This window comes from Mchenga conophoros, linkage group LG7, assembly GCF_057382185.1.
Source record: "Mchenga conophoros isolate Kocher_MC1m ecotype Shallow Benthic linkage group LG7, M_conophoros_male_GT1.1, whole genome shotgun sequence".
In the NCBI taxonomy this organism is placed as follows: Eukaryota; Metazoa; Chordata; class Actinopteri; order Cichliformes; family Cichlidae; genus Mchenga; species Mchenga conophoros.
In genome coordinates this window covers 50,948,327-50,975,662 of record NC_140532.1, presented here as the reverse complement: position 1 = coordinate 50,975,662, position 27,336 = coordinate 50,948,327, and the positions used below count along the sequence as shown (strand labels likewise).

The following is a 27,336-nucleotide window of genomic DNA, read 5'->3' as shown; positions in this document are numbered from 1 at the left end:
TCCAGTCCATATCAGTATAGATATCCAGAATGATTTTTTTCCCATTGACGTCTCACATGTTTTCAGTGTTCCCTTAACTTTTTGTGCAGTGCACGTCACACATGTGGTTGACAGTCATATCAAAACCAAAAAAGGGATAAGAAAATAGCTCTTTCCTCAACTAACAAAAATACTAATTGAACAATGTCGATCTCTGTTCCTTTACTTGGTCCTACTGCAGTTTCTGTCATCTCAGTTAATATGATGCTGCCATTAGTTTGAATTTTGATACATTTCTTCTGTTTAAAGTTGCCCAATTTTTAATACTTGTCAAGTGATATTGTTAACTTGTAAGAAAAGTTTTCTGCTGTATGTTTTATTATATAACTAACAAACTGACCACCATCAAATACCTTTTCCTTCTCTATGACTTTCTTCCCCCATGCCCGAGGTTGTTAATGTCATGTGCCCATGACTCTCATGAACATGTCCGGCAGACTTGTGGTGGTCTGAAACAGCCGTTGTCACTTTTAATAACTAAAACTTGGAAACATTAAAGTTTATCCATTGCATATTTCACTCACTAGCTACCCAAACACATCTACCACTATATCTAAATTATATACCTTGCCTGGGTGTATGCTCCTCGCCATGCTCAGATGAGGTTCTGTGGCCATGTGTGTGTCCCTCAGAGCTGTGCGAGACTGGCAAAATAATTGTTATCAACATTAGATGCAAACATTTCTACAATTTCCAATATGCAGTAGCAGATTAGCTAAGGTTTCTTTATAGAGAAAGACTGTTAGTACAGGTGTACTACACAAGGAACTATAACTGCAGTAAAACAATCCCAGTCACAGATACCTCTTCTTTCTGTATGCCTCTCTTCCTCCCTTCCATGTCCATGTGTTGTTATGTGGCCATGGGCCTCATGCACATGTCCATGAGACTCGTGGTGGTCTGAAACAGCAGTTGTTATTAACGCAAACAGTTTAACAACTAAAGCTTGGGAACATTCGTCTCACATCTGAGACCCCATTTCTCTCTTTTGACATAAAAAAAAATGTAATTAAAGTATATCTACTGCGTATTTCCATCACATGGGTGATCACTACCACTACCCCTATATCTAAAAAAGATATACCTTGTCTGTCTGTATGTTCCACCTCTCCATGCTCAGATGAAGCTTTGTGGCCATACATGTGTCCCCCAGAGTTGTGTGAGTCTGACAAAATAATTGCCATTGGTATTAGACAAAAACATTTCTGCTGTTTTCAGTATTCAGGTGGAATTTTCTTCTAAGGGTTGCTATGCTTTATTTATGGAGAAAGATCATCTGACAGTACAGGTGTACAATAATATACACTCACCAGCCACTTCATTAGTTACACCCATTGAGTTGTTTGTTAATAATGGAAATATCTGATCAGCCAATCACATGGTAGAAACTCTATGTATTTAAACACATAGACATGATCGAAATGACCTGCTGAAATTCAAACCAAGCGTCAGAATGTGAAAGAAAGGCAATTTAAGTGACAGTTATGTTTGTTGATGCCTGAGTATTTCAGAAACGGCTGGGATTTTGTCACACAATCATCTCTGGATTTTATGGAGAGAATCCAGGAGAATGGTTCCAAAGAAAGCCAAACTATCCAGAGAGCAACAGTTCTCTGGGCTAAAATACATTGTTGGTGAGATCAGAGGAGAATGGCCAGACTGCCCTGGGCTAATAGGAACAGCATTAACTCAAATAACCACTTGTTAAAACCAAGGAAAGCAGAAAAACTTTGAAAGCTTGAAACTGGTTGGCTTCAACAGTAGAAGACCACACAGCAATCAACCGTTGCAAGCTGAAAACAAGAAACTGAGGCTTGATTTTACAAGGGCCCACCAAAACTAGCCAACAGAAGTTTGGAAAAATGTTGCCTGGTCTGATGAGTCTTGATTTCTGCTGCAATGTTCACATGACAGAAACATGAAACCATGCATCCATCCTTCTTAACCAATGGTTCAGGCTGTTCAACCTAATGGTATAGTGGATATTTTCTTGGCACACCTAGGGTTCCAGCAGTTCCAAATGAGTACCATCCATGGACTTGACTATAGTGTACCTATCTTCTGATGGCTGCCTCCAGAAGGAAAACAGTGTCAAGAAGCTCAAATTATCTCTTTCTGGTTTGATAGATAGATATTTTTGGTTGTGACAACACTGCACTGAAATGGCTTCCAAGCTATCACGTCAATAAGAACTAACATCTCTTAGCACTTGGAAAAATTAATACAGTTCTGACAGCAAAATGGAGTTCAATCCAATACTTGCAATGTATACCTAACAAAGTGTCAAATGAGTGTACATTAAACTATTAAATACACTGCTAATCATACCTAATATATCAGATACCTTTTCTTTCTGTATGTCCCCTTTCCTCCCTTCCATGTCTATGTTCAGATGAGGTTGTTATTCTGTGGCCATGAGTTTCATGCACATGTCCCTCAGGCTTGTTGTGTCCATGTTCAGATGCTCTATGGCCATGAGCTTCTTCTACATGTCCCCCATGCTCATGTCCATCATGGTTATGATGTCCATGTTCAGTTGTTGGTTTGTGGCCAATAGCTTCTACTAAATGTCCCCCACGCACATGGCCCTCAGGCTTGTGATGTCCATGTTCAGTTGTAGGTTTGTGGTCATGAGCTTCTTCTACATGTCCAACATGCACATGTCTCTCAGGCTTGTGGTCTCCATGTTCAGATGCACTATGGCCATGAGCTTTTTCTACCTGTCCACCATGCACATGCCCCTCAGGCTTGTGATGTCCATGTTCAGATGCACTATGGCCATGAGCTTCTTCTACATGTCCTCCATGCACATGCCCCTCAGGCTTGTGATGTCCATGTTCAGTTGTAGGTTTGTGGTCATGAGCTTCTTCTACATGTCCAACATGCACATGTCTCTCAGGCTTGTGGTCTCCATGTTCAGATGCACTATGGCCATGAGCTTTTTCTACATGTCCTCCATGCACATGCCCCTCAGGCTTGTGATGTCCATGTTCAGATGCACTATGGCCATGAGCTTCTTCTACATGTCCTCCATGCACATGCCCCTCAGGCTTGTGTTGTCCATGTTCAGATGCACTATGGCCATGAGCTTTTTCTACATGTCCTCCATGCACATGTCCCTCAGGCTTGTGATGTCCATGTTCAGATGCACTATGGCCATGAGCTTCTTCTACATGTCCCCCATGCACACGCCCCTCAGGCTTGTGATGTCCATGTTCAGATGCACTATGGCCATGAGCTTCTTCTACATGTCCACCATGCACATGTCCCTCAGGCTTGTGATGTCCATGTTCAGATGCACTATGGCCATGAGCTTCTTCTACATGTCCCCCATGCACATGTCCCTCAGGCTTGTGATGTCCATTTTCAGATGCTCTATGGCCATGAGCTTCTTCTACATGTCCCCCATGCACATGTCCCTCAGGCTTGTGATGCCCATGTTCAGATGCTCTATGGCCATGAGCTTCTTCTACATGTCCCCCATGCACATGTCCCTCAGGCTTGTGATGTCCATGTTCAGATGCAGATCTTTGTCCATGTGCTTCTTCTGCATGTCCACCATGCACATGTCCCTCAGGCTTGTGGTCTCCATGTTCAGATGCTCTATGGCTGTGAGCTTCTTCTACATGTCCCCCATGCACATGTCCCTCAGGCTTGTGGTCTCCATGTTCAGATGCTCTATGGCCATGAGCTTCTTCTACATGTCCACCATGCACATGTCCCTCAGGCTTGTGGTCTCCATGTTCAGATGCTCTATGGCCATGAGCTTCTTCTACATGTCCACCATGCACATGTCCCTCAGGCTTGTGATGTCCATGTTCAGATGCAGATCTTTGGCCATGTGCTTCTTCTGCATGTCCACCATGCACATGTCCCTCAGGCTTGTGATGTCCATGTTCAGATGCTCTATGGCCATGAGCTTCTTCTGCATGTCCACCATGCACATATCCATCAGGGTTGTGGGAGGCTTAAACACCACAACAATTAATAGTAGCTGGGAATTTCAAGTCGGGGGAACAGTCTAGCCATTGTTTAGCAAAAATATAATGCAGAAGATTATTCATATGGTACCTGTAATTTCAGCTGTTCTGTGCTCAGGTGGTATATTGTGGCTCTGGGCCTCATGTATGTGTTCCTCAGACTTGTGTTGGCCTGACAAAACACATTTATATAATCAGGAAACATTTCTGTTGTTTTTTTTCTAATATTCAGATAATGTATTATATCTGAATATACGTTGGTATAATGTATATAATAATATGTATAATAAATTCATATTAAATTCAGGAGAATAGCTATCTTAACCTAATTGCTGTGAATCCAGCTGCTGAAACATCAAATTGAAATTATTGTTCTGAATATGATCCTCCCAGTTCCAAATGCCAGTCCTTTCAGCTTTGCTTCCTGCATGTTCCCACTAAATATACTGTAAAGTGGATACACCTCCTGTCCTGATGCCTGTGCTCAAATACGGTTTGGTGGCCACGAGTCCCATGCAAGTGTTCCTCATTATGGTGGGAAACTGAAATGCCAATTTAGTTTGTTTTGTATTTTTTTATGCTGTTATATTTAAAATTTAGCACTATATCTTAAATGAACCAATACACAATCTAACTGCTGAGACATTAAATTCAAATTATTTTTCTTAATACAGTCCTTCCAGGCCCCAATTTTTAGGAGGTTTTTGAGTTTTAAAAAGAAACTTGTTACTACTGTGTATTAAGACTTTCAGCTTTGCTTCCCACATGCTCCTCCTCCCCATGTCCATGTGATGTTTTATGACCATGAGTCCCACATTGGAGCTCAACATACTAATGGGAACTGGCAACCCACAATTGCCTTGAACAGAAGAAAAAAGCAAGTTGCCATATTTATTCTGAAGGAGACTTTTAACTTGTGGTTAAAAGTCACCTTCAGAACAGCTTCGATTCATGATCGGGCTATTGGGTTTGATTTCAGAATAATAAAAACTATAATAAATAAATACAAATACTGCTACTAGTACTAAAATTAAGCTAAAATGCTATATTAAATCAAAAAAAAAACCCCTGCTACTACTAGATTTCAACAATACCTTTACCTTCAGGTTTTCTTTCCATATGCTCCTGCTGTCTGTGCTCAGGTGAGGTTGTTGTTGTGTGACCGTGGGCCCCATGTACATGCCCCTCCAATGTGTGGGGGTCTGACACAACACAGTCATTATTGTTAACAAGTTGTATTTCTTCTGTGTGCTGTGTTTCGCGTGACACTACAACATAAAAGATAAAGTACCTGTTGTTTCAGGATGTATTTCATTATTCTCCTCGTGTCTCCATCCATGCACATGCGAGGTTGTTCTGTGGCCATGAGTCTCGTGTGTGTGTTCTCCTGACACAATTTTCACAATTTATTAATAAAGCCCATGTTAAATCTATAAAGACTTTGTCTCCACTATGCTCTAAAAATACCTTTACTTTCACTCTCCTCCTCCTTTCTTTCCACCCCATGCTCAGATGAGGTTGTTGGTTTGCGGCTGTGAATCTCGTGTACGTGTTCCACAAAATTGTGGGGAGCTGAAACACCACAATTGTCACTGACATAACAAGCCAAAACTGAGACACATTTCCATGTCTGGCTTCTGTAGTAAATAAATCATGTTTTCATTTATCACCTGCATATTTCCTTACTCGCCTATGCCCACTGCTATATAATTCTACAGTGCATTTGTTTAGCATGAGCAGGAAGAGTGCATTTGTATACCTTTCCCTTCAGCTTTTCTGTCTTCATGCCCGTCGCCATGCTCAGGTGAGGTTGTTGTTTTGTGGCCGTGAGTCTCACGTGTGTGCCCGTCAAACATGTGGGAAACTGTCACAAGACAGGCATGAATGTGTGTTTAAATATAAAAATAAAAATGCATCTCTGCGGTTTTGCGTCAGGACACTACAAGTTTACTACAGTTAGCTACAGAGTTGCCACTACAGTGCATATAGAACTGTCACCTTTCCGTTCTTCTCCTCGTTCTCGATGCACCACCTCATGTGAATTTTCACCGTGCTCAGATGAGGCTGTTGTTTTGTGGCCGTGAGCGTCGTGTTCCTCAAATGCGTGGGAAACTGTTATACCACAGCTTTTATTCACAAAACGTCCCTCAAAAGCCTCTATAACATGTTAGTATTTAACTGTAAAAGTTGCTTAAAAGAAGCTAAAAGTCTTCTGTTTATGATCTCCAAATCGAATTGTGAACACTATGACATCATTTGGACCACTGTGCACAAAACGCAGTACCTTTGCTTTCTGCATGCTTCTCTTCCCCGTGCTGAGATTGGGTTGTGGATGCGTGTCCGTGAGTTTCCTGTACGAGCTCCTCAGACTTGTGAGAGACTGAAACACCACATATTTTTATCAACTTAACGGGAAGATGTGTAACACATGGCGAACACTACTACTATTATACACTTTAACTACAGCTCTGGTTGTCATGTATGTGTCCCTAAGACTGGTGGTGGTCTGAAACGCCACAGCTGTGATTGAAATAATGAGGAGAATTTATGATAAATACTCTGTCATTTCCAATGTATTAGGGGACCTAGGGATTGCCAAGTTTCATTTAAGTCTACAGCACATCTGCACAACAAGTAAAGTAAGGTACATAAATCTACATATGCTGTAGATTTTCGTACTTTCCACCACTAGATACCTGTCTCTTTGGATTTTCTTTCTTCTTCCTCATCTTCCTCCTCCCTTCCTGCTCCGTGTTCAGACAAGGAAGTAGTTTTGTGGCCACGAATCTCATGTGAATGTTTTTCAGACTCATGGGAGACTTAACACATCACAACCACGATTAACATAAGAAACAAAAATTTAAATACAGTTCTACTGTTTACAGTTTTTGTTTTTTGCTTTAAGTTACAAAGTGCAATCTACTTACCATGCACACCACTAACTACACTGAGCTACTAACTACAGTCGCTACACTTCATACACAAGGGATACCTTTTCTTTCCGTTTCTCCTCCTGAATGCTCCTCCGTTTTCTCCCCATGCTCAAACAAAGATGTAGCTTTGTGGCCATGAGTCTCATGCAGCTGTTCCTCTGACTTGTGGGTTTCTGACATAATCCAAAATATTCATTTGCAGAAAAAGCAACAATGCAAGATGTAGTTATTAATTTGATCTATTCCAAATTATCAAATTAACATACATAAAGAGTCACATCTTGATTCAACCTGTTTCTCTGTTGCCTCTTAAAAGATGAAAGAACTAAAAGAAGAAATGAAGGCATCTGATTGCCCTCGTTTAATTCCACCTGATGAACTTAAAAGTAATCTTCTGGATTTGGTTGGTTGGATTACCGGTTGGGTTACAGATTATGTAAAAGGAATTATAGCTTTCTAGTCTGGAAAGTGAAGCCAACAAACGTCAAAACGTCAAGTTATCGACTACAAGAAAAATCTTCAAAACGGGACACAAATAAATAGAGTGACGTCTTCCTAACTATGTCCATCTTTTGTACTGTCCCAGTGTAAAATCAGCCTGAGTTAGTTTTCATTTACTTTTCCAATGGGATTAAGTCCACAGGACCTAATAAAAACACAGTCTTATCTTATCAATCTGTGAAACCTAATCTATATTTCACTTTTGAGAAATCCAACAAAGCTACCTAAATGTTCATTTTAACGACTTTCTTTTATAATTTAAATATAACTACCATACACAAGGTTTTTGGCTGGTTGACCTTTATCAGGTATATAGTTAATGTCCATACTTTCACTAACACCACACACACACACACAAACACACACACACATCCTCCTGAAATGTTTCAATCATCCAGTCAGAACTTAAAGTGTGATTAGCACATTTCACATGTATGTGCCATTAATCAGAATATTATTTAAAAAAACCCCAAAGCATTAGACTGAAGCTAACCATAAATAACATCTATCCAACCCTTTTCTTACCTGCACAGAAAACATCACCAAAATAGCCTATACTCATTAGCAACAACACCATGGCAAAGATCTTTCACAAATTTACACAGTTTTTCCCCACATATTCAAATATATAAACCGATGAAGACGAAATACAAATATCAAGTAGTACAAATAATTACCAACTTGTTCATAAAGTGACTTCCTACCGAGTTTTAATTAACATGTTGCAGAAGTTTTCCGCCAATGCACCTGCCGTCTATGCTGGTGCGCAGGTATTTTTTAGCTGATTGAAAGAGTTTCACACAATAATCGTCAGAAACCTACCTACAACACTTTTTATTGAATCAGCCTTCTATATTAAATCAAATGCAACCTAAATCTAAACATAATGTAACAAACATGTTCAATTAAATTCAGTTTTATTTATATAACTCGAAAGTACATTACAGTATTTGAATTCTTTGAGCAAATTTAAGCTAGCGCTAGTTAATCTGTTTAATTGCATAATGCATTTGGGTTTAAATTGTGTTTCTTTTTAAGCCTAAAACCAAATAAATGTACTGGAGCCAACATTTTGGATAAGCTTAATGACAGCCTGTCAGCGAGAAGCGACATTTAGATATATTTCTGCTTCAGTTAAGAATCATGAGCTGTCACATTTCTATCACAAAACCGAACACTCAAAGAAATCGAGTAATTTACTCCACTTAGTTAAAGAAATACCCGTCTTTTCAAATATTCTCTCTGTTTCCTCCTCCTCTTCCTCCCTTTTCTGCCCATGCTCAGAGGACGTTGTTGCTTTGTGTCTCATGGAAAGACTTGTGGGAGACTGGCACGCCGCAAACACAGTTACCTCACAGGATGCCCATTCTTGTTAAGCTATTTTACAGGCACCTATCCTCGACAACCTGAACAATAAGAGCTTTATAATTAGGCTGATACTGCAGTGGGTAAAGATTTCTGATATCGTCTGCCTGCTTTCCCCTCTTCCTCCGAGACCTTGTTTTCCTCTTCTCTGCCTTTCTCTCTGTCAGATAGCGGATTGGCCCATCAGGGGCCTCAGCCCTGGGCTTGGGAAAAAGCTGTGAGAGTCAGAGAGGCTTGAGAAACTCCTTCATCACTACATTTTCACTCTGGGTGTGAAAGAAATGACATGCACTTCCTTTTATCTGAATGTCATGAAATGTTCTGACTGCTTTTGCACTCGTTCACTTTGTTCCCTCGCATAATGGAGGAGGATGATCCACCTCTGCTCTTGTTGTCTTTTTATCATATTAAACTAGAACTATGAATATTCATGAGACGCTATGGATATCGGAGCAAATTCTTCTTATGGGTGGATTTCCTTGGTTTTTAGATCTAACGTGCTCTCTGTTGCCACAGTCACACAAAACATCTCAAATCAATACCAGAGACACATTCCACTTTTGCTGCATTTATAATTGTCACTCGCTCCTGCTTTTCCTTTTTCGAGCATTTTCCTTTGTATATTCCACTTTCCCAGAGGGGTTTATGCCATACCCAGAATCCTTTGCTTCAAGTTCTTAGGGCTAGAGAAGAGAGATGTAAAACTAGTTCAGTTTGTGGATCAAACCACCTCCAGCTTACACCTTTTCCGTTAACTGCACCACAGAGCGGCACAGTTCAATAAATTTAAAAAAAAAAAAAAATCCACCACAGAGATGGTTAAAAATACAGATAGCCAATCCCATAATGTGACCACACCGTGCACGTCATCGAGGGACTAATGATCACTAGACCGCTAGAGAATACATTTCTCCTGCATGCCTCCATCTGTGTTCCCCCCCTTGAGGTGTTTTTCATGCAAGCAATGTACGTCTCCAGTTGTTCTTGCCCAGAGAGAGGGGCATCCTGCAAGCGTCCCCCGCTCCCCTGCGGAGCATCCCCCTTCAGGCAATCTCCCGCCCACATCGCTCCTCCTCTTCATCCCTCCCTCTCCCAAGGGCCTCCAGGGAGACGGGACGCCAGCAGCTGTTCTCAGAGCACCCGGGATCGTTTCACACAACTGGCACTGCGCCATCATTACATCTCATCATAGTAACCCCTGCCTACCTCTACTCGTGTCCTACTCTGGCCCCACATCTGTCACAGCTGTGTGAGTGAGTGAGAGAGAGCGCACACACCGGCTGATGAACTCTCTTGTGGGAAAGCAGGATTCTGAATCACAGTTGTTTCAACTGGCTGATGTAGCACAGCGGTGAGCATAAACGCATTTAATCTCAGTAACCCGCGCTGCCTTGGGGGGGTAGGAGTGATCCGAACCATTCTTGGCATTAATCTCAATCAGCTCAGTTCGAACCATCTGACAGGAGACGCTGGCAGCCGGAGCCTTCGGTGTTCCCCCTTTGCTCCGCGCTGACTGAAAGAAGGGCATGTGTAAGAGTCAGTTGGGCTTAGTAAACCATGACAGTGATGGAGCTCTTCATTTGCTTCCTCACCGGCAGGTTGACGCTGTGCCAAAACCAGCAGAAAATGACCCCAAACGACACGGGATCGTTTTCATCTCGGCACTACGCACAATGCTTCCGGCAGTCTTTTTAAAGAAAAATGTGCTGCAGTGAGTTCACATAAATTTGGGCTCAGTCTCCGATCCTCTGATGCTCTGCAGTTCTCTCTGTGACTTTAAATGATGCAAAGACGATGTCGGCCGAACTAATCCAACTTTCTGTTTCTTTCTGTAGCTTCTCACACGCTCATTCACCCACATTAAGTGGATTTCACTGTCAGCACCTAAACTGAGCAAGGCTTCAGACATATGATATAATGGTGAGCGTAAAAGTGATGGTAGCTTGTGTATAAAAGCATGTTAGGCCTGAAAATTGCCCATTTTAAAAGACTTTGACACCCTGTAAACCCCATCACGCTGGCTGTAAAACGATCTCATTCTAAATTAGATTACTCTCATTTCTGTGGGCCTCCATTCTACTCTGTATCTACTGCTATCTATGTCTTACTGTGCCTTAGCTCTGAGCATTTATCCCCAGTTTTAACACAGCTCGTGTGATGGTGTGTCAGCAGATGGACATCGGGCTCCTCTGTGATCTTTTGTCGGTGGTGGCGATGATGTTGATCGACCGCTGAGCCATGTGCAGAGTTCTTCAGGACTAGATGCGACAGATGCAAGTGTTCGGGGATTGTTTCTGAAGGCGTAAACTCCTCTGGTGTCAGGGGAACTCTGCGCTGCTCTGGCAGAGAGGATGGTGATGGAGGGTGAACCTTTGTTGTAATATGAAGTGTGTCAGATTCTCCCGTGGGTATCAGTAGAGGCTTAGGCGCAGCGCTGGTGGGTAACACATTGTGTGTTAGCGGGGCTGAGCTCTCTGTAACTCGGGTTTCTGCTGGTGGAGCTCTGCTGTCTGTTGCATCAGTTGCATGAGGACGGAGAATGTAAATGCAATGAGGAATGTGCAGGCTATGGCATTAGCATAAGAGATGCTGCCTCAGATTGTTTATCCAAAGAAAGCCTAGCGCTCCCCCCCCTTTTTTCCCTTCAAATGAGCACATATACGCGCACACACACACTCACACACAAGTATGCGCACGTTCACACACGAACGGAAGTGAGAACCCGCAATGAAAGTGTGATTTCACACTGCTGAGACAGGCTAAACTCAAAAAGCTGTTCCACAAACCCTTTCTGTGCTGAAAATTGTGTCCTTTCTGGAAAACGCTGTGACTGCTAAAAGGTGTGACTATTGTTAATGCGGTTGTAAAATGAAATCACACAGTGTTTGTCAAAGTGTATTACGCCGTTTTCTTTGCACTTACATGGATGTGTCCGTATGTGTTTGCACACACTCAGCTTTGTCGTCAGACAAAAACAATGACAAATAATGGCAACGCTTATCTCTCACCTTCAAAACAGCTACAAATCAGTTGCTGGATCACTATAAATGTAACACAGCTGCACAGAGGTGCACCAGATTGCCACATAATCTAATTATACGAAACTGCATTGAAACCGCGGAAATGTCCGGGTTGATCGTCATGCTATTTTCCACTTAAGTGAATCATCAGTAAGCAGTTAATGAGAGAGAATAACTGAGTGGTAATACTAGCTGCGCGGTTCCTCTACACTTCACTTTATTGCATCGTTAATATATTTATTTTGCAGTTGGTTTATTTATAATAATTTAATTAAGACATATATTGTGTATGTTTCCATTGAGCCATCCATCCATCCATTCATTTTCTCCGCTTATCCAGTTAAGGGTCATGTGGGGGGTGGGTGGGGATTGGAGCCTATCCCAGCTACCACGGGGCAAGAGGCGGATACACCCCTGGACAGGTCACCAGTCTGTCTCTGGGCTTATTGTGTGTTTGTAGAATGTAATACATGTAAATACAGGATTATTCCCCTTACAGATCCAGAACAGTCAGATACTTTAAACTTCCTGTATGATGAGAACAAGATCAAAGCTTCTTTGTAAGATGTTTGGTGAAAAGTACATCATAAAACTCATTCTACATTCTACAACAATGTAACAAATCTATTTCTGGAAGGACAGTAGGCTGTCCAGTTCCACAGAGAGGTTTGAAAGCAGAACCGGGAAAGGAATGGAGAAGAGGAATCTGGTAGGTTTTAAACTCGGGCTAGCAGTGGATTTTGAGTATGAGGGTTTTGAAAACTCTGAATCAGATGTAAAGGAAGGCATTTTAACCATCGCACTCATAGCTATCAATCCTAATATCACTCTACTGCAATCGAAACTAAACTACATTAAGTGAGTCTCACACGGCGCCTACCTTCACTTGTATTGAAATAATGGGGGGTTTAGAGAGCTGAAATGTGATTTTCCGACCCCAGAAACAGAGCTGTGGAATGTAATAGACTCTGTATATACAGAAAAAGGGTTAAAAAATAAAAAAAATAAGTCTTTGTATCATTTCCAGCCATGCAACAGTGCCACCACTCTCACACATAATGCATTGGCAGTCTAAGCTGATTCATTTTTAAATCCCTTAATATGTGCCTGTCTGTCTGCGCAAATGGACTCACTAACTGTCCCATGACACACTCTTCCATGCACACACCTCGCCTCAGCACGCGTGCTGAAGCGAGCATGTAGTGTCTGCTGGCGCGCACTGGCATTTTTATGCATTTGCATGTAATGAGATCATTTGTCACTTCAATTAATGTAGCCCGGGAAAAAAGTATAACAATAATTTTTAATGCCACCTGTCAGTCTTAGCATTCTCATCATTTATTACCGGAGTGTTAAACATTGATTTAGAGTCACACTAATGAATACATTGGGATTCATAGGCGGTTAACATTTTGCCCGAACACCTGACGGTGGCAGAGCGCATGGATGTTATTAATATGTCACATGATTTTCCAGACATGATCCAATCTCTCCAAGACCAAGGCCAAGTTCAATCTTTTCAAAAAATGCAAGTAATTCAGTAGAGTAATGCATCATCAGTGTGTGTGTGCACACATGGTCATCTGCATGTGCGGTTCAGCATGTGACAGGTTATGCTTGTATGGCTCTTTTTCAGCCCAGAGGATCTGGTTTTGGATAAACGATGAAGTCATGGGTCACGAGGGGTCATGCGTCTGGATAGGTAGATGTACGACAGGGTTTGGGGATTTTGGTTTCTCCCACCAGCCCTCCCCACTCACCAAACACCCATCTGTCCAGCTGACCAATAGGCAACGGGCTCATTGGATCAGAGCCTCTTGCCAATGCATCGCTAATCCTTATCTGAGCATGCTCACTGACTTAACTGGGGCAGAGGCACGACAAAGGCTGCGACTACTATAACATCCTGTCCAAGCATAAGCTGCTGTAATGTTTTTTAAAAGGTACATCTGCTCGGGAAGCACAGAACATATTAAAAATACAACTTATCATTGTTTGATTTTACATCAAAATCAATGAATAACTAAGCCTGGATTTTCATTTTTATATTCCTGGAAACGGTAATAGTATTGAAAATATTGTTTATATAACCGGCTTTTTATGTGGATATAAAAAAAATCAAGCATTATAAGTGGGAAAAAGTTAAAGTATGTATTGTTACTTCTAACCTGGAGGTTTTAAAAAGGTTCTTAAGATACACTTAAATAAGATAAATGAAATAACAGTTTATGCTGTATTATTCAAGACTAATGGTGTTATTTGATCTAGATATTAAAGTCAGGACCTTCAGTTACATGATATGATAAAACCTGTGTGTGTGTGTGTGTGTGTGTGTGTGTGTGTGTGTGTGTGTGTGTGTGCATCAGTGTGTGCATGTACAAACAGTAGTGGCGAACACTCTGTGAGAATGGAACCTAAGACCTGAGATCCCTGGGAGGTGAAGGAGGGGATGAAGATGATTTATGGGTTTTACTGAACTGCACCATATGCTCGCCATAAATCTAAACACACCTGCTCACAAACACACATTCACATGCACTTACACACACGCACACACACACAGATAACAGAGGTTTGCTCACATCGGGGTCAGATTCAAGCCAAATACATTTCTCTAAAGCTGAGATTAAAAATAGGCAAGAATACAATTCTACAATAGGATGATCTTTCACGTTGGTCTACCAGAAGTGTAACAGAGCAGTGTTGTATATTTTTTAATATTGCTGCATATTGTACATTTATATCTGGTATGTACAGATAGAAGTCAAGCAGAAACAACTTTTATGTATTAAAACTTGAGCCACTCCTCAGTTCTTGATATTCGGAACTTTTTCAGGATTGTTTTGCATGGTGAATCACAAGCTGAAAGTATTTTTTTGCATTCATAATTCCATCATTATTGACAAGATCTTCAACACCTCTGATTTCACCGCAGCCCCAAACCATGACACAGCCTCCACCGTGTATTACATCACATTTTATGTTCTTGCAACAGGCTGCTACAAACAAAGTCCGTAACACAACACACTGATAACACTGGTTCAATCCCTCAGTCCAGTGTTTTTTTTTTTCATTGCAAAACATTTCTCCAATTGTTAATTCAGTATTTTGCGTTTTGTCTGATTAATGAAAGAAAAAGAATGAAGTAAATGATAATAAAAGAAGCTGTAGGTTGAGGCCCCATTGGGAATGCATTGTATTGCTTTATTGTAGCATTATGACTAAATTTAAAAGTCTACGTGAGATATTCTGTAAAGTTTGTGTCCTTCAAACAGGACTTTAAAAGGCTCTCTGAGGGTTGTAGTCCTGTTTATGTAATGTTAAAGCTCCTGTCAGGCTCACCTAAATCAAAGCAAATGAGTGGGTTCTTTGAGTTCCTGTCGTCAGCCAAACAACAAAACTGCTGCGCTGTTCAAAACATGCTCTTAATGGATTTCCTTAAGACCAAAAAAAACTATCACAGCTCCTCCCACTTTCTAAGTGCTTTCCTGGTACAACATGAGAGGTCTGCTGCTTACCAAAATAGCAGGATTTAATTTAGTATGAAAGCAAGCCGCGCTTTACAGGCCACTTTACCGTACAGTATATCGAGGCAGCTGACCGAAATGTTCACATCTATCCCGGACTGCTCAAAAATCATTCAATCTGAATGAATAAACTCTGAATGACCTTGATGACCTTGCTCTCAAGATAAGACAACCAGCTTTTAACATTACCATTAGAGACAGGCCGAGCATTAACACCACAGAGGCACGTTGCTCATCAGAACTGCTTTTGCATCATATTGAGGACATACTGAAAAAGTATAAAGCATCAACTTTCAATCTACCTATTCCTAATCTACTTTGTCGCACCTTCCTGAAGTGGTTTGTGGGTAACAGCGGGAGACCGTTCAGCTTCAGAGATGGTTGTGGTTGTTTCCACGTCGCCCTCGGGCCCGCCCTCACCTTCAGTTTCACCCTTAGTTTCAACTCCAGCTTTCACCTCTGTCCCGTCATCAGCTTTGGGAGCGGTAAACGTCCTAGATGAAGTTCCTGTTGTGGCTATTTGGCAACAACAAGTACAGATCTCCATTAATAAACAGAAGCTAAATGTGTGGGTAGGCTGAAACTGGAAAACCGAACCCGTAATCATCCCATTAGCTAGAATCATTATTTTCTTTGATAAATAACACCAATTTTTTTCTTTTCATTCTCTAACTAACCAGACAGTTGTGTCTAACTGTCAGAGGAGACCATTTAAAAAAGAAGGCTTCTGCAGTGCAGTCCAATTGCTCAGTCTATCCATGCATCAGCCTTTACTGTTGGGCCATGTGGAGAAAAGCCCAGTGCTGTCAGGGTTGATGTTGCCACTTTGCCGATCGTTTCTGTCTAACAGCTCGGAGGCTGCGAGTCTCTCCACAGAGAGAATCCCTAATCAAATTCCCTTTTATTCCTGCCTCCCCACGCTCCTCACCCGGAATCACACTGCATTACAACACACTAACATATGCCCACATCCTTCTCTCCCTTTTCGTTCTCTCTCTCCCTCGCTCAGCTCCCTTTTCTGCTCCATCCACCCGCCGTTCTCTCACTCAGCCCTCTCTCATCGCCCCTTTTCTTCAATCCATCAACAGAACTGTCTTTAGTCTAAATAAAAAAAACAGCAGAACTGTGGAAGAAATCCTCCTGTGCAGGTTAGTGTGATGTGTTGGGATGAAAGGACATGGGCGACAGAGAGGCCTATTAATAATGAAGCACGCGGGGCTTGAGCTGGAGCAAGTGAGGAGAGGAGATGCAGAGGGGGGGAAGAGGAATGACTGAGTCGAGAGCCAGCTGAACATCACAAAGAGAGAGAGCAGGGTGGGGTTTAGGAGATCCAGATGGCGAGGTGTGGGGTTAAAACAATGCAACAAAAAGGGGACCGAGACGAGACAGGGAGAGAAGCAGAGTAGAATAGCACTTCTTCTGCTTCGCTTTGCATTATTACTTACTAGAACCAGAGGGGGAACCAGCAATTGTACCTGAAAGAGAATAAGAAAAGGGAAGAGGATATGAGATGAGAGCTTGTTTATTTATGCATTCAGTTTGCCTAAAGACTTGACTCTGCCTCATTCATCAGACTCAGGTGGCAGAGAGAGCTAAAGAGCTGCTCTGCAAAAATAAAGGCTTGTTTTGGACTACCTCTCAAAGTCCTGAAGTAATTACTGAACCCGCCTCCTCCATTCTTCCTAATTTTATCTTGCTGCTCTCTCTCTAATCCCCATATTCACGGGCGCTCATCACATATGGATGTTTTAAGAGAGCACTACCACTTTGCTACATTCGCATCAAAACTTTCGCCTCTCTTGCATATTTTTTTTTCCCCGAGATTGTACTAACAGTTAGCCTAGCCCGAGCATGCATAATGCAATCTGTAGAGGCTCTTTCGTGAGCTGTGGCCGTTTTGTGTAGCATTTCGACGGAGCGAGCTGCAAACATTTGAATTTTTAAAATTCCACTAATGGGATTCAGTTTAAAAAAAAAAGAAAAAATGGGCGGTGGGCTCGGGAGTTGCGTCGGTACCATTAGAACTGGGTCGGAAATGTCAGGCAGATTTAAAACAAAAGGCTAACAATAGAGCCATTCTCTGCAGTGTGTTTGTGTGTGTGTGTGAGTGCACAAGTACAGGTGTGCAGTTGCGGGTTTCTGTGCGCATCTCTTGTGCTCCTAAGTGTCTCAGTGTCTGTTTGGAAGGAGAAAGGCTAGGGAGGGGCTGCCCTAGATTATTATTTTATCATATCTAGCTACTGTAGCTGGCTACTGAGAGGATTTCCTCCCCACACACTCCCACGTCATGACACGGCTCTGATGTGCTCTCTGCACAGAGGTGACGACAACTCAGCCTCTTCACCCTTTTCTTTCTTTTCCAGCCTGCTTTTATGCAGGACGTCAGAGTGATAGAAAACCTCTTTCATAAGTCGGCAACGATGGAAGCCACGGTTCAGATTGCTTCCGCAAAAAGTAGTCTTACAGTTGTGCAGCTCTATTATAATAAAGAAGGCTGATAGGTGTTATTAAAAAGAGTCAGTGATGTTATTTCTAACTTACACGTGTTGGGGGTTCCGTTGGGTGCCGGCAGGTAGGAACCTGCTTTCCAGGACTTGGCTTTGAAGCCCTTCTTGCAGCGCTGGCAGTCCTGGCCTGTGGTGTTGTGTTCACACTGGCACTGGAGGTTCCCGCCATCCTCATCTGGCAGGCACTGGGAGGCGTGGAGGTTACACTTACACCTTAAACAGAAATAGAACGGACGCCCGTAAGACAAAATGTTCATGCGATGTGTGAGAGCTGACTGTGTATAAAGCTGCGGGAATAAGCTGTAATCACACCCAGGTTACAGTTACAGTGTTAATCATACTCTGTATTTTCCATGTTCACCAAAGTGCAGCTGTGGACTGCTGAGTTCCCTGTGCACAGACATGCCGCACACTTCTTGTTCTTGTGTTTAATTCTTTAGCGAATACTCTAAATCAGCGGTCCCCAACCCCCGGGCCTCGGACTGGTACCGGTCCGTGAGTTGTTTGGTACCGGACCGCGAGAGATGAGGCTCAGGTGTGAAATGTATAGTTTTCAGGGTTTTTATCGTTTTTCAGCGTTATTTTGTTATCGTGTGTTATGAATAAATCTTCTGTTTTTCGGTACCGGTACTGGTTTTATTTTGTAGTATTTATCCGCGACACCTTAAAGGCCGGTCCGGGAAAATATTGCCGGGCATAAACCGGTCCGTGGCGCAAAAAAGGTTGGAGACCGCTGCTCTAAATTACAGCACGTCACAAAGAGTCAACTAAGTGTGGCCTCGCCGGCGCACTTGTACCAAGCAAACGAGACGAGCAGAATCATAGTTAAAAAATCGCGATGCCCTTGAGACTTGTCACTGTGATAGGTTTATTACTTAACTCTGTTTTTGCTCTCAAATGTATTCAGTGCTTTCTCAGAAAGTACTGGCAGAACTTCAGCGCCCATTTCTATTTTGATGTTTGCTGGTAAAGTTTGTACAGTTGCCAGTCCATCTGATTCTGTTTTTTTGTATTTTACTGGCAGCTGTACTCACACTGACAGTCTAAAGTGACAGCAATGAATTAAACTGCTTAAAAAAAACCTTGCCGGGTAACAAAAGTCCCAACTGAGTCAAAAACACTTAATTCATCAGTTTGTCAGGTGATAGAAAATAAATCAGCAGCTATTTTGATAATCTTCTCAGAACATTATTTCAAATTTTTTGGGTGCAAGAAGTCATAGGTGAGGTTTTTCTTTTAATCACATATAATATTAAACTAAATATATTTGGCTTGTGGGGCAACTTAAAAAGGTCGATCTGTACTCCTGGAAATTTTATTAGCCCTTTGTCACACATTGTACAATATTTAGTACTACCACTTTATAGGACATCTGAACATTAATATGATTATAATAGCCAGTAGTATAATAGTATATGAAATAGAGAAGTAACTGACAGTAGAACACATGAGATATGAGTAATAAATACTCATATGATTTTTTTTTTACATTTTATTTATTTGACTCATGATTTTTTTTCCACATTTAAACATATCAATGAACAGTGATCGTAGTAGTATTTTTAATATGTTGGTAACAATGGGATAATCTGCCAGCACATCAGTGTAATAGGTGGACTAACTAACTAATCCCTTTTTAAAAATTTTGTGATTACTCTCAGTATAACTGTGTATGTTGGAACAGGGTAAAGGTCCTTTACCATAATAATAACATGAAATGAAATAGAAACTGGTAGCGTTTAGCAGCCCGCAGTCATCAGAACTTTTACTGAACTTTACAAGGGTCTTCAGGTAGCAAACACACAAATCACAACAACAAACATAACATTTTTTACTGTATTGTCTTGAAACAAGGGAGCCCTGTATGGAACATAATGCCTGAAGGTATTTCAGTATTAATTACCGGTGATATAGTGTTAGAGCACACCTAGATAAAATACAGATCACCTCAGTTTGGTCTATTAAGGACCCCCGTACACCACACCTGATATCTGCACAAAACCGCTGCCAGGCAATTTAAAAAAATGAACAAACAAAGAAAAAAGCAGTGGGACTGTACTGCTATTTAAATGAATTCCAGTACAGAGTGATGCATCACTGATAGTAATCTGATATGCAGCAGTAGTCTGTAGCCAGTAGTCTGACATGGATCACTGGTGCATATCAAACTACTGGTGAGACCTAGGTGAATGTTAGTATGGCATCTATGTCGATTTATTTTATTGTTACTAATATTTTCATTGGGAATTTGAACATAATTTACAATTTTAATGTTATTTAGAAGTTATTTGGAGTGTGTGGATCTTCACTTCATGACATCATTCGTGTTAGTAATGGCCCTCTATATTAGACTGCTAGTAGCCCATGACGTTTGTAAAATGAACATACAGTACCCCCTTTTAATTTAAATAATGCACTCATTAAATTATTTAATCAAAAGTATGTTACCATATTTTTAATATCTTTCAAAACATATTGTAAAGATATTACTACGCTGCGATCATTACACAAATTATTATTGCCAATATCAATATGTAACTATAGTAACAGTGGAATCAGCTGATTAGTTTAATCATAAATTAATTAAAATCAAAAACAATGACTGAATTCAGTTTAATTCAATGTTATTTGCAACAACATTTGTTTACAATACTAGAAAGGAAAACCCAACGACAAGACAACTCCCTATGAGCAAGCACTTTGTGACAGTGGGAAGGAAAAACTCCCTTTAACAGGAAGAAACGTCAGACTCAGGGAAGAGCAGCCATCTGCCACAGCCGAAGTCAAACTGGGAGCTGGTTCCATAAAACACAGCTAAAGAACCACAAGCAAGCCTGCAGTCCGAGAGTGGCGTACTCTATTTGAGTGATATGGTACTATGAGATCTGCATAGTGTAATTTTATCAGCTTATTTATTTGTGAGTCAAAGTATATGTTAATGTTGTTCTTCCCTTCTCAACCCCCCCCCCCCCCCCCCCCCCAACTAAGTCTGGACTTTAAAGAGAAAACAAATCAGAGTACACTGAAGGTGCCACAACTGTTGATAATCCATTTATCCACTTGCTTTCTGACACCGTCATTTCTGAGCAAATTATTGTTTGCAATTAGTGCCGGTGAAATTCAAGCATCTGAGCGTAGGTGCTTCTGTGGTTGTGTGTGTGTGTGCGCACCTTTGGGCAATTGACCTCAGCAGAGGACAGGGCCCAGGTGGGCTGATCCAGAGGCTGAAGTTCTGCCAAAAAAAGGAAATGAGGATCTTAAGGACACTCGGCAGCTACGACTTTAAATTACAGCCTTTTCCAGATGAGCGACTGGACTCCAATCTAGTTTGTTCCACTGGAGTGAACACCTATCCGTCTGCATCAAATATTCAAAGAATGGCCTCTGTATTCTGACGAGATGACTACTTCAATCTTCCTTTTGCATCCTTTTTTTTTTTTTTGGGGGGGGGTGGGGGGGACTTTCAAAAATATGAATTATGATGACTAAAACTTAAAACGGAAAGAAATCGAGACAGTTGATCTGCACCATGAGTCTTACACAGAGTCGCGCAGATTACCTCAGTTTCTCTCCGATCACTGGAGGAGTTGACAGGATGTGCCACAGAGAATCCATCCACCAACAAGGCCTTGTTTACTGCCTGCTTCCTGAAGGACACGAGCTGTCCACTTAGCAAAGACTGAAATTGAACATCTCTTTTTCATGGAGAGAACGGTGCGTGCGCGAGAGCGAACGTGTTTCAAATGAGACGAGTGTGTGCGTGCGCGTTTGTGTGTGTGTTTCTGCTTCGTGTGATGCATTTGCCTGCGAGCGTCGATGACAGACAACAGATCAGAGAAGCTGAGGCGCGGTGACTAATGCCGGCACTGAGTGACTGACAGCGCCGAACATATCACTACTTCTCATCTCCTGTATCTTCAGTGATAAATCTCATCTGTCTCATCTTGAAAATGTAAGCGGGCTGAGTCCAAAACCTAGAAGCTGGAGATTAAACACAATGCTGAGGAAGAGCGAGCGGTTTCTAGGTATGCTGCTGTGCATTTTCAGGCTCACGGGCTTCATGCCATCAGAAATGGCCTTCTTTCTGTCACTTAGCTGGAGAGCACAAAAACCTGCGTGTGTGTTTGTGTGGGTCTGTGTTTCGAGTTGTGAAATATCACTTGCTTTCTCATCTTAACAAAATTCTCTGTTAATTAACTCGCGTTCAGGAAGCCTCAGAGTCTCACAGGCTGAAACTTTTTCTCGGACGCTTCATCTCCTTGACCTCCTTTTCTGACTCCTTCCACACAGGACAACCCAGGAAGACTCGGAGTACATCTAGCCTTGCACTCTTTCCGCATGAATGATGTTGACACTCTTGACTTTTCAAGTGCAGTGTTCCTGTAGCTCTCTCTGTCTCTCTTTCGGATGACAGCTTGCACTGGGATTTTTCCCGATCCCTGTCTCCAGTCCCCCCGCACACAAATAATACATGGGCACAATCATATGTTAATGTGCAAGATGTCTGCCTTCGCTGCAAAGTCATCAAAGTGGGAGAATCAGCTCTGAGCTGAAGGAAGTTAAGATGGGACAGCTGGATCCATCACAACAGTCTATTTGCTTGGAGTGGGAGAGACAGGGGAGACGAAATTAGAGAAGGTGAGCGGAGGAGGAGAGTGGGAAGGGCAAGAGAAAGCAGGGTAATAAGAGTGTCTAGGAACAGGGGAAAAATAAAGAATGCAAATGAATTCCGGTCTATACAAGAAACCATACATTTAATTAGCTGCTATGATATCTAAGGATATTTTGCCTTAAAGGTAGTCTTGGTTTCTTTGATGCTTATGTGATCCCTTGCATGTTTGTTCTTCTCTCTCACACATGCATCGACACGAGTGACATAATGCATATTTCTGCCAATAATTTTACACAACTCTGCTGACCTACATGAGGCCATAATGCACCAGTTAGGCAGCAGTGTGCCAGCTAAAGCAGAAAGTAGACGACTGCCTACTAATGAACATGAACAAACACACTTTTTTTTAGACTTCTCTTGTGTTTGGTGCGAATACAGGATATAAACAAAATTGGTGTTATGTTAAGTGAAGTTCACTGACTGCTGCAGGATGTTAACACACCGTGAGCAGAAAATGTATTGCCCAACAAACCATGGGCTGTGTGACACTGTTTTTAGTTAAGAAAATGCTTGATGAACTAGCTGTGACTTCTTCTGCACCACCTGAAGTGCACGATGCACTAGCTTTCCAAATTCCTGCAAATTGGTGCTTTACAGTTTGAATTGTTAGTGACAAACTCATCCAATTTATATACATTAAGCTCTGCAGTATAAAATAATTACAGCAGAGTTTAAGCTTTTGATTCATATGTGTCCACTTATTTGTCCAGACTTTCCCTTTTATAAATATATCTCCAAAGTTCCAAATAACACAACCTAACTACATCCTGGCCATGAAAACAGGAAATGAAAATCTATTTAGTTGGATTTAAATGTATTTTGTAGAATTGCAGTTATTAAATATCAGCTAATGTCATATCATGGGAGCGATCTACATACACTCCATTAACCTACACTACCATGAGGCGATACCTGGACCCTACAGAGGTTGCACATGTTGTCCAACACCTCCGGGATGGCATGTGTGCCATTGCCAGCTGTGTCTCCCAGCACAGAGAATGGAGGAGATTCTGGAGAGCTGGACAGGACCGTAGAAGGTCATTAACCCATCAGCAAGACCACTGTCTGCGCTTTTGTGTAAGGATAAACAGGATGAGCACTGCCAGAGCTACAAAGTGACCAGCAGGGAATGTCTCTGACCAAACAATCAAAGGCAGACTTCATGATGTTGTCCTCAGCACCGTGGAGCTGGTGGAATACGAGTATTGGCAGGGTCTGGAGAAGACCAACAGTCTTCTCATTAGGACCATGTCCTGACGTTGTCAGACATGCATACGAGCACGTGGGGGCTGTAAAAACTATAACATTTCGTAAATTGGACTAACCTGCCGCCTCAGTGGGTTGCTAATTTTCATTTCCATCAAACGACGTGGCATCCTTTGGTTCCTAACACATTACCCAGTCCATATCAGTGTCGATATCCAACATGTTTCTTTTCCCATTGAGATCTGATGTGCCTTTAATTTTTTTGAGCTGGGTATTTTCAGGTTACCCTGAAACAATTTTCAGACATATTGCAGATTGGTGGTTATTATAGGGCATATAATTATTATATCTCTCTATGTGCATCTGTGTCCAGCCCTGTCTGCCTTTGTCTTTGTCCATTCTCCCCGCAGCGTGTCTGTCTGAAGTCATGTCGGCCATGTGTATTTAATGATATGAAGACTGCCTGTTTTAGACAGCAGAGACGCAGCAATTAGGGGAATAAATAAGACGAAAGATAAACAAACATCAAAGGGGAGTCATGTGGTGGCAGAGCCTGAGAAAGCAGCTGGAAGCAGCAGTTAGTGGGGCTTTATCTGTCTCTTTACTTTAGTTGAAGCATATTCCTCTATTCCTCTCTAGGGACACTGCTATCACTCCCTCTCTCCTATTTTCCGTTTTGCACTCTTCTCCCACTGTATCTGTTGCTACCCCCCCCCCCTCCAAAAAAAAAAAAAAAAATCCATCTCCTCCACCCTTTCCTTTGGCTCTTGATCTCTGTTTTCTCATTTTATCCTCCATCTCTTTCCCCCTTCTGTCAGTTTACGTATGTTCCCCTTTTAGCCAGTCGCATCAGTGTTCACCGAAGAGTGCATTGACTAAATTGGGTTGCGGACATGTGTTTGAGAGGAGTGGGTTGAGGAGAAAATAGAGGGGATTTAGACCATGTGGGGGGCTGAGCAGTCAGTACAGCAGGGAGTAGGGCAGTTGTGTCAAAGCCCTGACAGTCTGCCTGCCTCTCCGACTACAGCGGTGAGAGTTGGAGGAGGAGTAGAGGGAGGGTCTGCATTGACGTGCTCTAACCTGTGATGACAGACCGCATTGATGCGGCTCTGACCCAGCAGGAGGACTCCCTCCTTCTCCACTCTCTGTTCGATCAACCGTCACTGAGAAGGCCCACTCGACACTTGCAACTATTCCCTCTCTGGAAACCGGAAAACTCACAACTGGCTAAACAACCTGCGTAGTAATAGTAGAGAGAGAGGCTAATAGGCATTGTGTGTCAGGGCCTGTTTGCCAGAGACAGAAAGCCTTAACATGACTGCTTTATGAATCTGTTTATTTCTATACCACACAGGAATGAGGTAGATGGATATACATAATGTGTGGCTGTATTAAGTATTATAATAAATTACATTTGTATTATGATTGTGGTTTTAGCTAAATTGTAGAAAGAAAAGCACATTTCAGTAACCTCAAGCAAGTGTTTTATGTGCTGTCCCCATAAAACAGTGTAATTATACTATGTGGTACACTTATGCTACTGTTCAAACTGTGTTTGTATTGCAGTGTTGGATATTTTGGCATCCAACAAATGAAACACATTTTCAGTGAACTGATAGTTTGCAGCTCGCCAGATTTCCTCATTATGTTGATTAAAAAGTGTAATCCTGATATTACATAAACACAATTTCTGTGACAGGGCTGATAAAAGAGGCAGAGAAGTGCACTATAATCATAACGAATGCAATAGTCCAGCAGTTTGTCTACAATGCCAGATTTTGTACAGATTCGATTTAGTTTCTGTGGTTTTGAGCTCGTAGTTTGGTCCAGAAACTTTTTGTAATTTATATTTTGTCAATTGTGTCTAAATGTTTGACCTTCTCTGTGCAGAATGATGCATATTTGATGGGTTTGAGTCTACAAATTGTTTTTTCTGTGCCCCTTGAATCAGAATTCAAAACATGTTCTGAATATATTTTTTTTTGTTAGATCACAAATAGTTTGGAAGACCGATCGGATTGAGTATAAAAACGGAAGAGTGAAGGGCATCTTCAGTCTAACTTAGAAATTAAAGAAAAACAATGAAATCATTGAAATGTTAATTTATAGGCAGAGGTAATAGATGTACCTTCAAATTTTAACTGGCTAATTCAACTTTCTATGCAAGAACCTTATCAAATGTAAATTCGTAGCACATCACACATTTTTTAGTTCTCTAAACAGTTCTTATCATGATCACATGCATAAAAGTGTGCTTTTTCTAAACTGTTTGCATTCACACGGGCAGATAAGGGCAGTATTTTCACTTTTTTTCTGTGTTACAGTTTGTTTCCTTTAAGTTATTCAGTGGTTCAGGTATTCATTTCCTGTTACATTTTCAAGCCTTCTGTCCCTTGTATCTTGTCTCCAGTGTTACTTCCTGTTGGTTGTTTTCTTGATTGTACTCAGCTGTGTTTATCTCTAAATACCAATGACTTTGTGGAAAACCGTATTTGCATACACGTCGTATACGTCCTTCCCCTGGCTAGACGATGACAGCTGCAGGAAAGTCCTACGGCACAGTGCATCCCAAGCATACGAGAAAGCAACCGAGTATGAAGTGGGAGTTCCATGAAGCGTAGATCATTGATCAACAGCACGCCTTATTGGCTTCTGCTGAAGTCTTTATCACCACGTCCCCTCCCACTTCCTCCCCTGCCTCGGCTTGTAAATTCAGAGCAGCTAATTGGACATGACTCCGTTTATGTTCCAGCTTCATAAATTTCTTTCTCTGAAGGGAGAGGATCGATTTTCCTCGAGTGCAACCTTCCGTAGCAGCACGAGCTTCTTCAAACGTTCCCTCTCCTCTCTACCACACCTTATCTTTTTTTCCCTCCCGCTCAGCTATCCATCCATCCACTCACGTGTACTCCCACTTTCGCTCCAGACTAAACAGGTAATCTATAACTGACCACCCCTGCTATTGGATGGTGAGCAGGAATTACAGTTTGCCTCTTTTCACAACCACAGCAGTTCTTTCACATGTTTTCTCTCAGTCCCTCCCACTCTTTCACATTAATAGCAGAGCTGATGATATCTTTTTAAACAAATCATTCCTCCCAAGCACTTTATCGGTCATTATCTAATGTAAACTGTTGACAGCAGAAAAAACACAGATGCTTTAGATATATTTTCGGAATCAATCCTTCCTTCCCTGCCTTCCATTTTTTTAGTTTGAACTTTTTGCTTTGTTCTTGGGTTTTTTTTGTAGAAAGGTTTTTAAAAAGAACATCTACTCGAACAAGGGGAAGGCCTCGGGAACTATGTGTTTATGGGCTACCATTCGTTGTAACACACACACACACACACACACACACACACACACACACACACACACACACACACACCACTTTCTAAATATGTTCACTGTTGAGGGGTCACTGCGTGTTTTCGGCACTGGGAAAAAACTGAAGTGAACAGTCCGGCAAAAATTCAAATTCAAAGGAATGACCTTGGTTGTCTTTGCAATCCACACCCTGTGTGAATTTGTACACTGTGTGTTTGTGTGTGTTTCTGCAGTGGAGTGTTTTGGGACGTGTGACCTCCT

General features: G+C 41.7%; 1 protein-coding gene across 7 annotated transcripts in view; it reads right to left on the bottom strand.

Moving 5' to 3' along the window:
* ntng2b (netrin g2b) overlaps window positions 1–27,336 on the bottom strand; it is a 74,574-nt gene that overhangs the window by 14,601 nt on the left and 32,637 nt on the right. For 2 of the 7 annotated variants that reach the window (XM_085280013.1, XM_085280014.1), the window contains exons 4-20: window positions 17,907–18,085; window positions 16,811–16,840; window positions 15,693–15,881; window positions 7,012–7,125; window positions 6,716–6,838; window positions 6,304–6,399; window positions 6,018–6,131; window positions 5,779–5,883; window positions 5,487–5,591; window positions 5,311–5,406; window positions 5,120–5,221; window positions 4,111–4,191; window positions 2,384–4,006; window positions 1,124–1,204; window positions 844–939; window positions 606–683; window positions 393–488 (exon numbers count right to left, since the gene is read on the bottom strand). In XM_085280013.1, the coding sequence (XP_085136139.1) occupies window positions 393–488; window positions 606–683; window positions 844–939; window positions 1,124–1,204; window positions 2,384–4,006; window positions 4,111–4,191; window positions 5,120–5,221; window positions 5,311–5,406; window positions 5,487–5,591; window positions 5,779–5,883; window positions 6,018–6,131; window positions 6,304–6,399; window positions 6,716–6,838; window positions 7,012–7,125; window positions 15,693–15,881; window positions 16,811–16,840; window positions 17,907–18,085 (3,308 nt within the window). The remainder of the gene's footprint in view (window positions 1–392; window positions 489–605; window positions 684–843; window positions 940–1,123; window positions 1,205–2,383; window positions 4,007–4,110; window positions 4,192–5,119; window positions 5,222–5,310; window positions 5,407–5,486; window positions 5,592–5,778; window positions 5,884–6,017; window positions 6,132–6,303; window positions 6,400–6,715; window positions 6,839–7,011; window positions 7,126–15,692; window positions 15,882–16,810; window positions 16,841–17,906; window positions 18,086–27,336) is intronic. The other 5 variants (XM_085280017.1, XM_085280015.1, XM_085280016.1 and 2 more) reach the window with 4 other exon arrangements.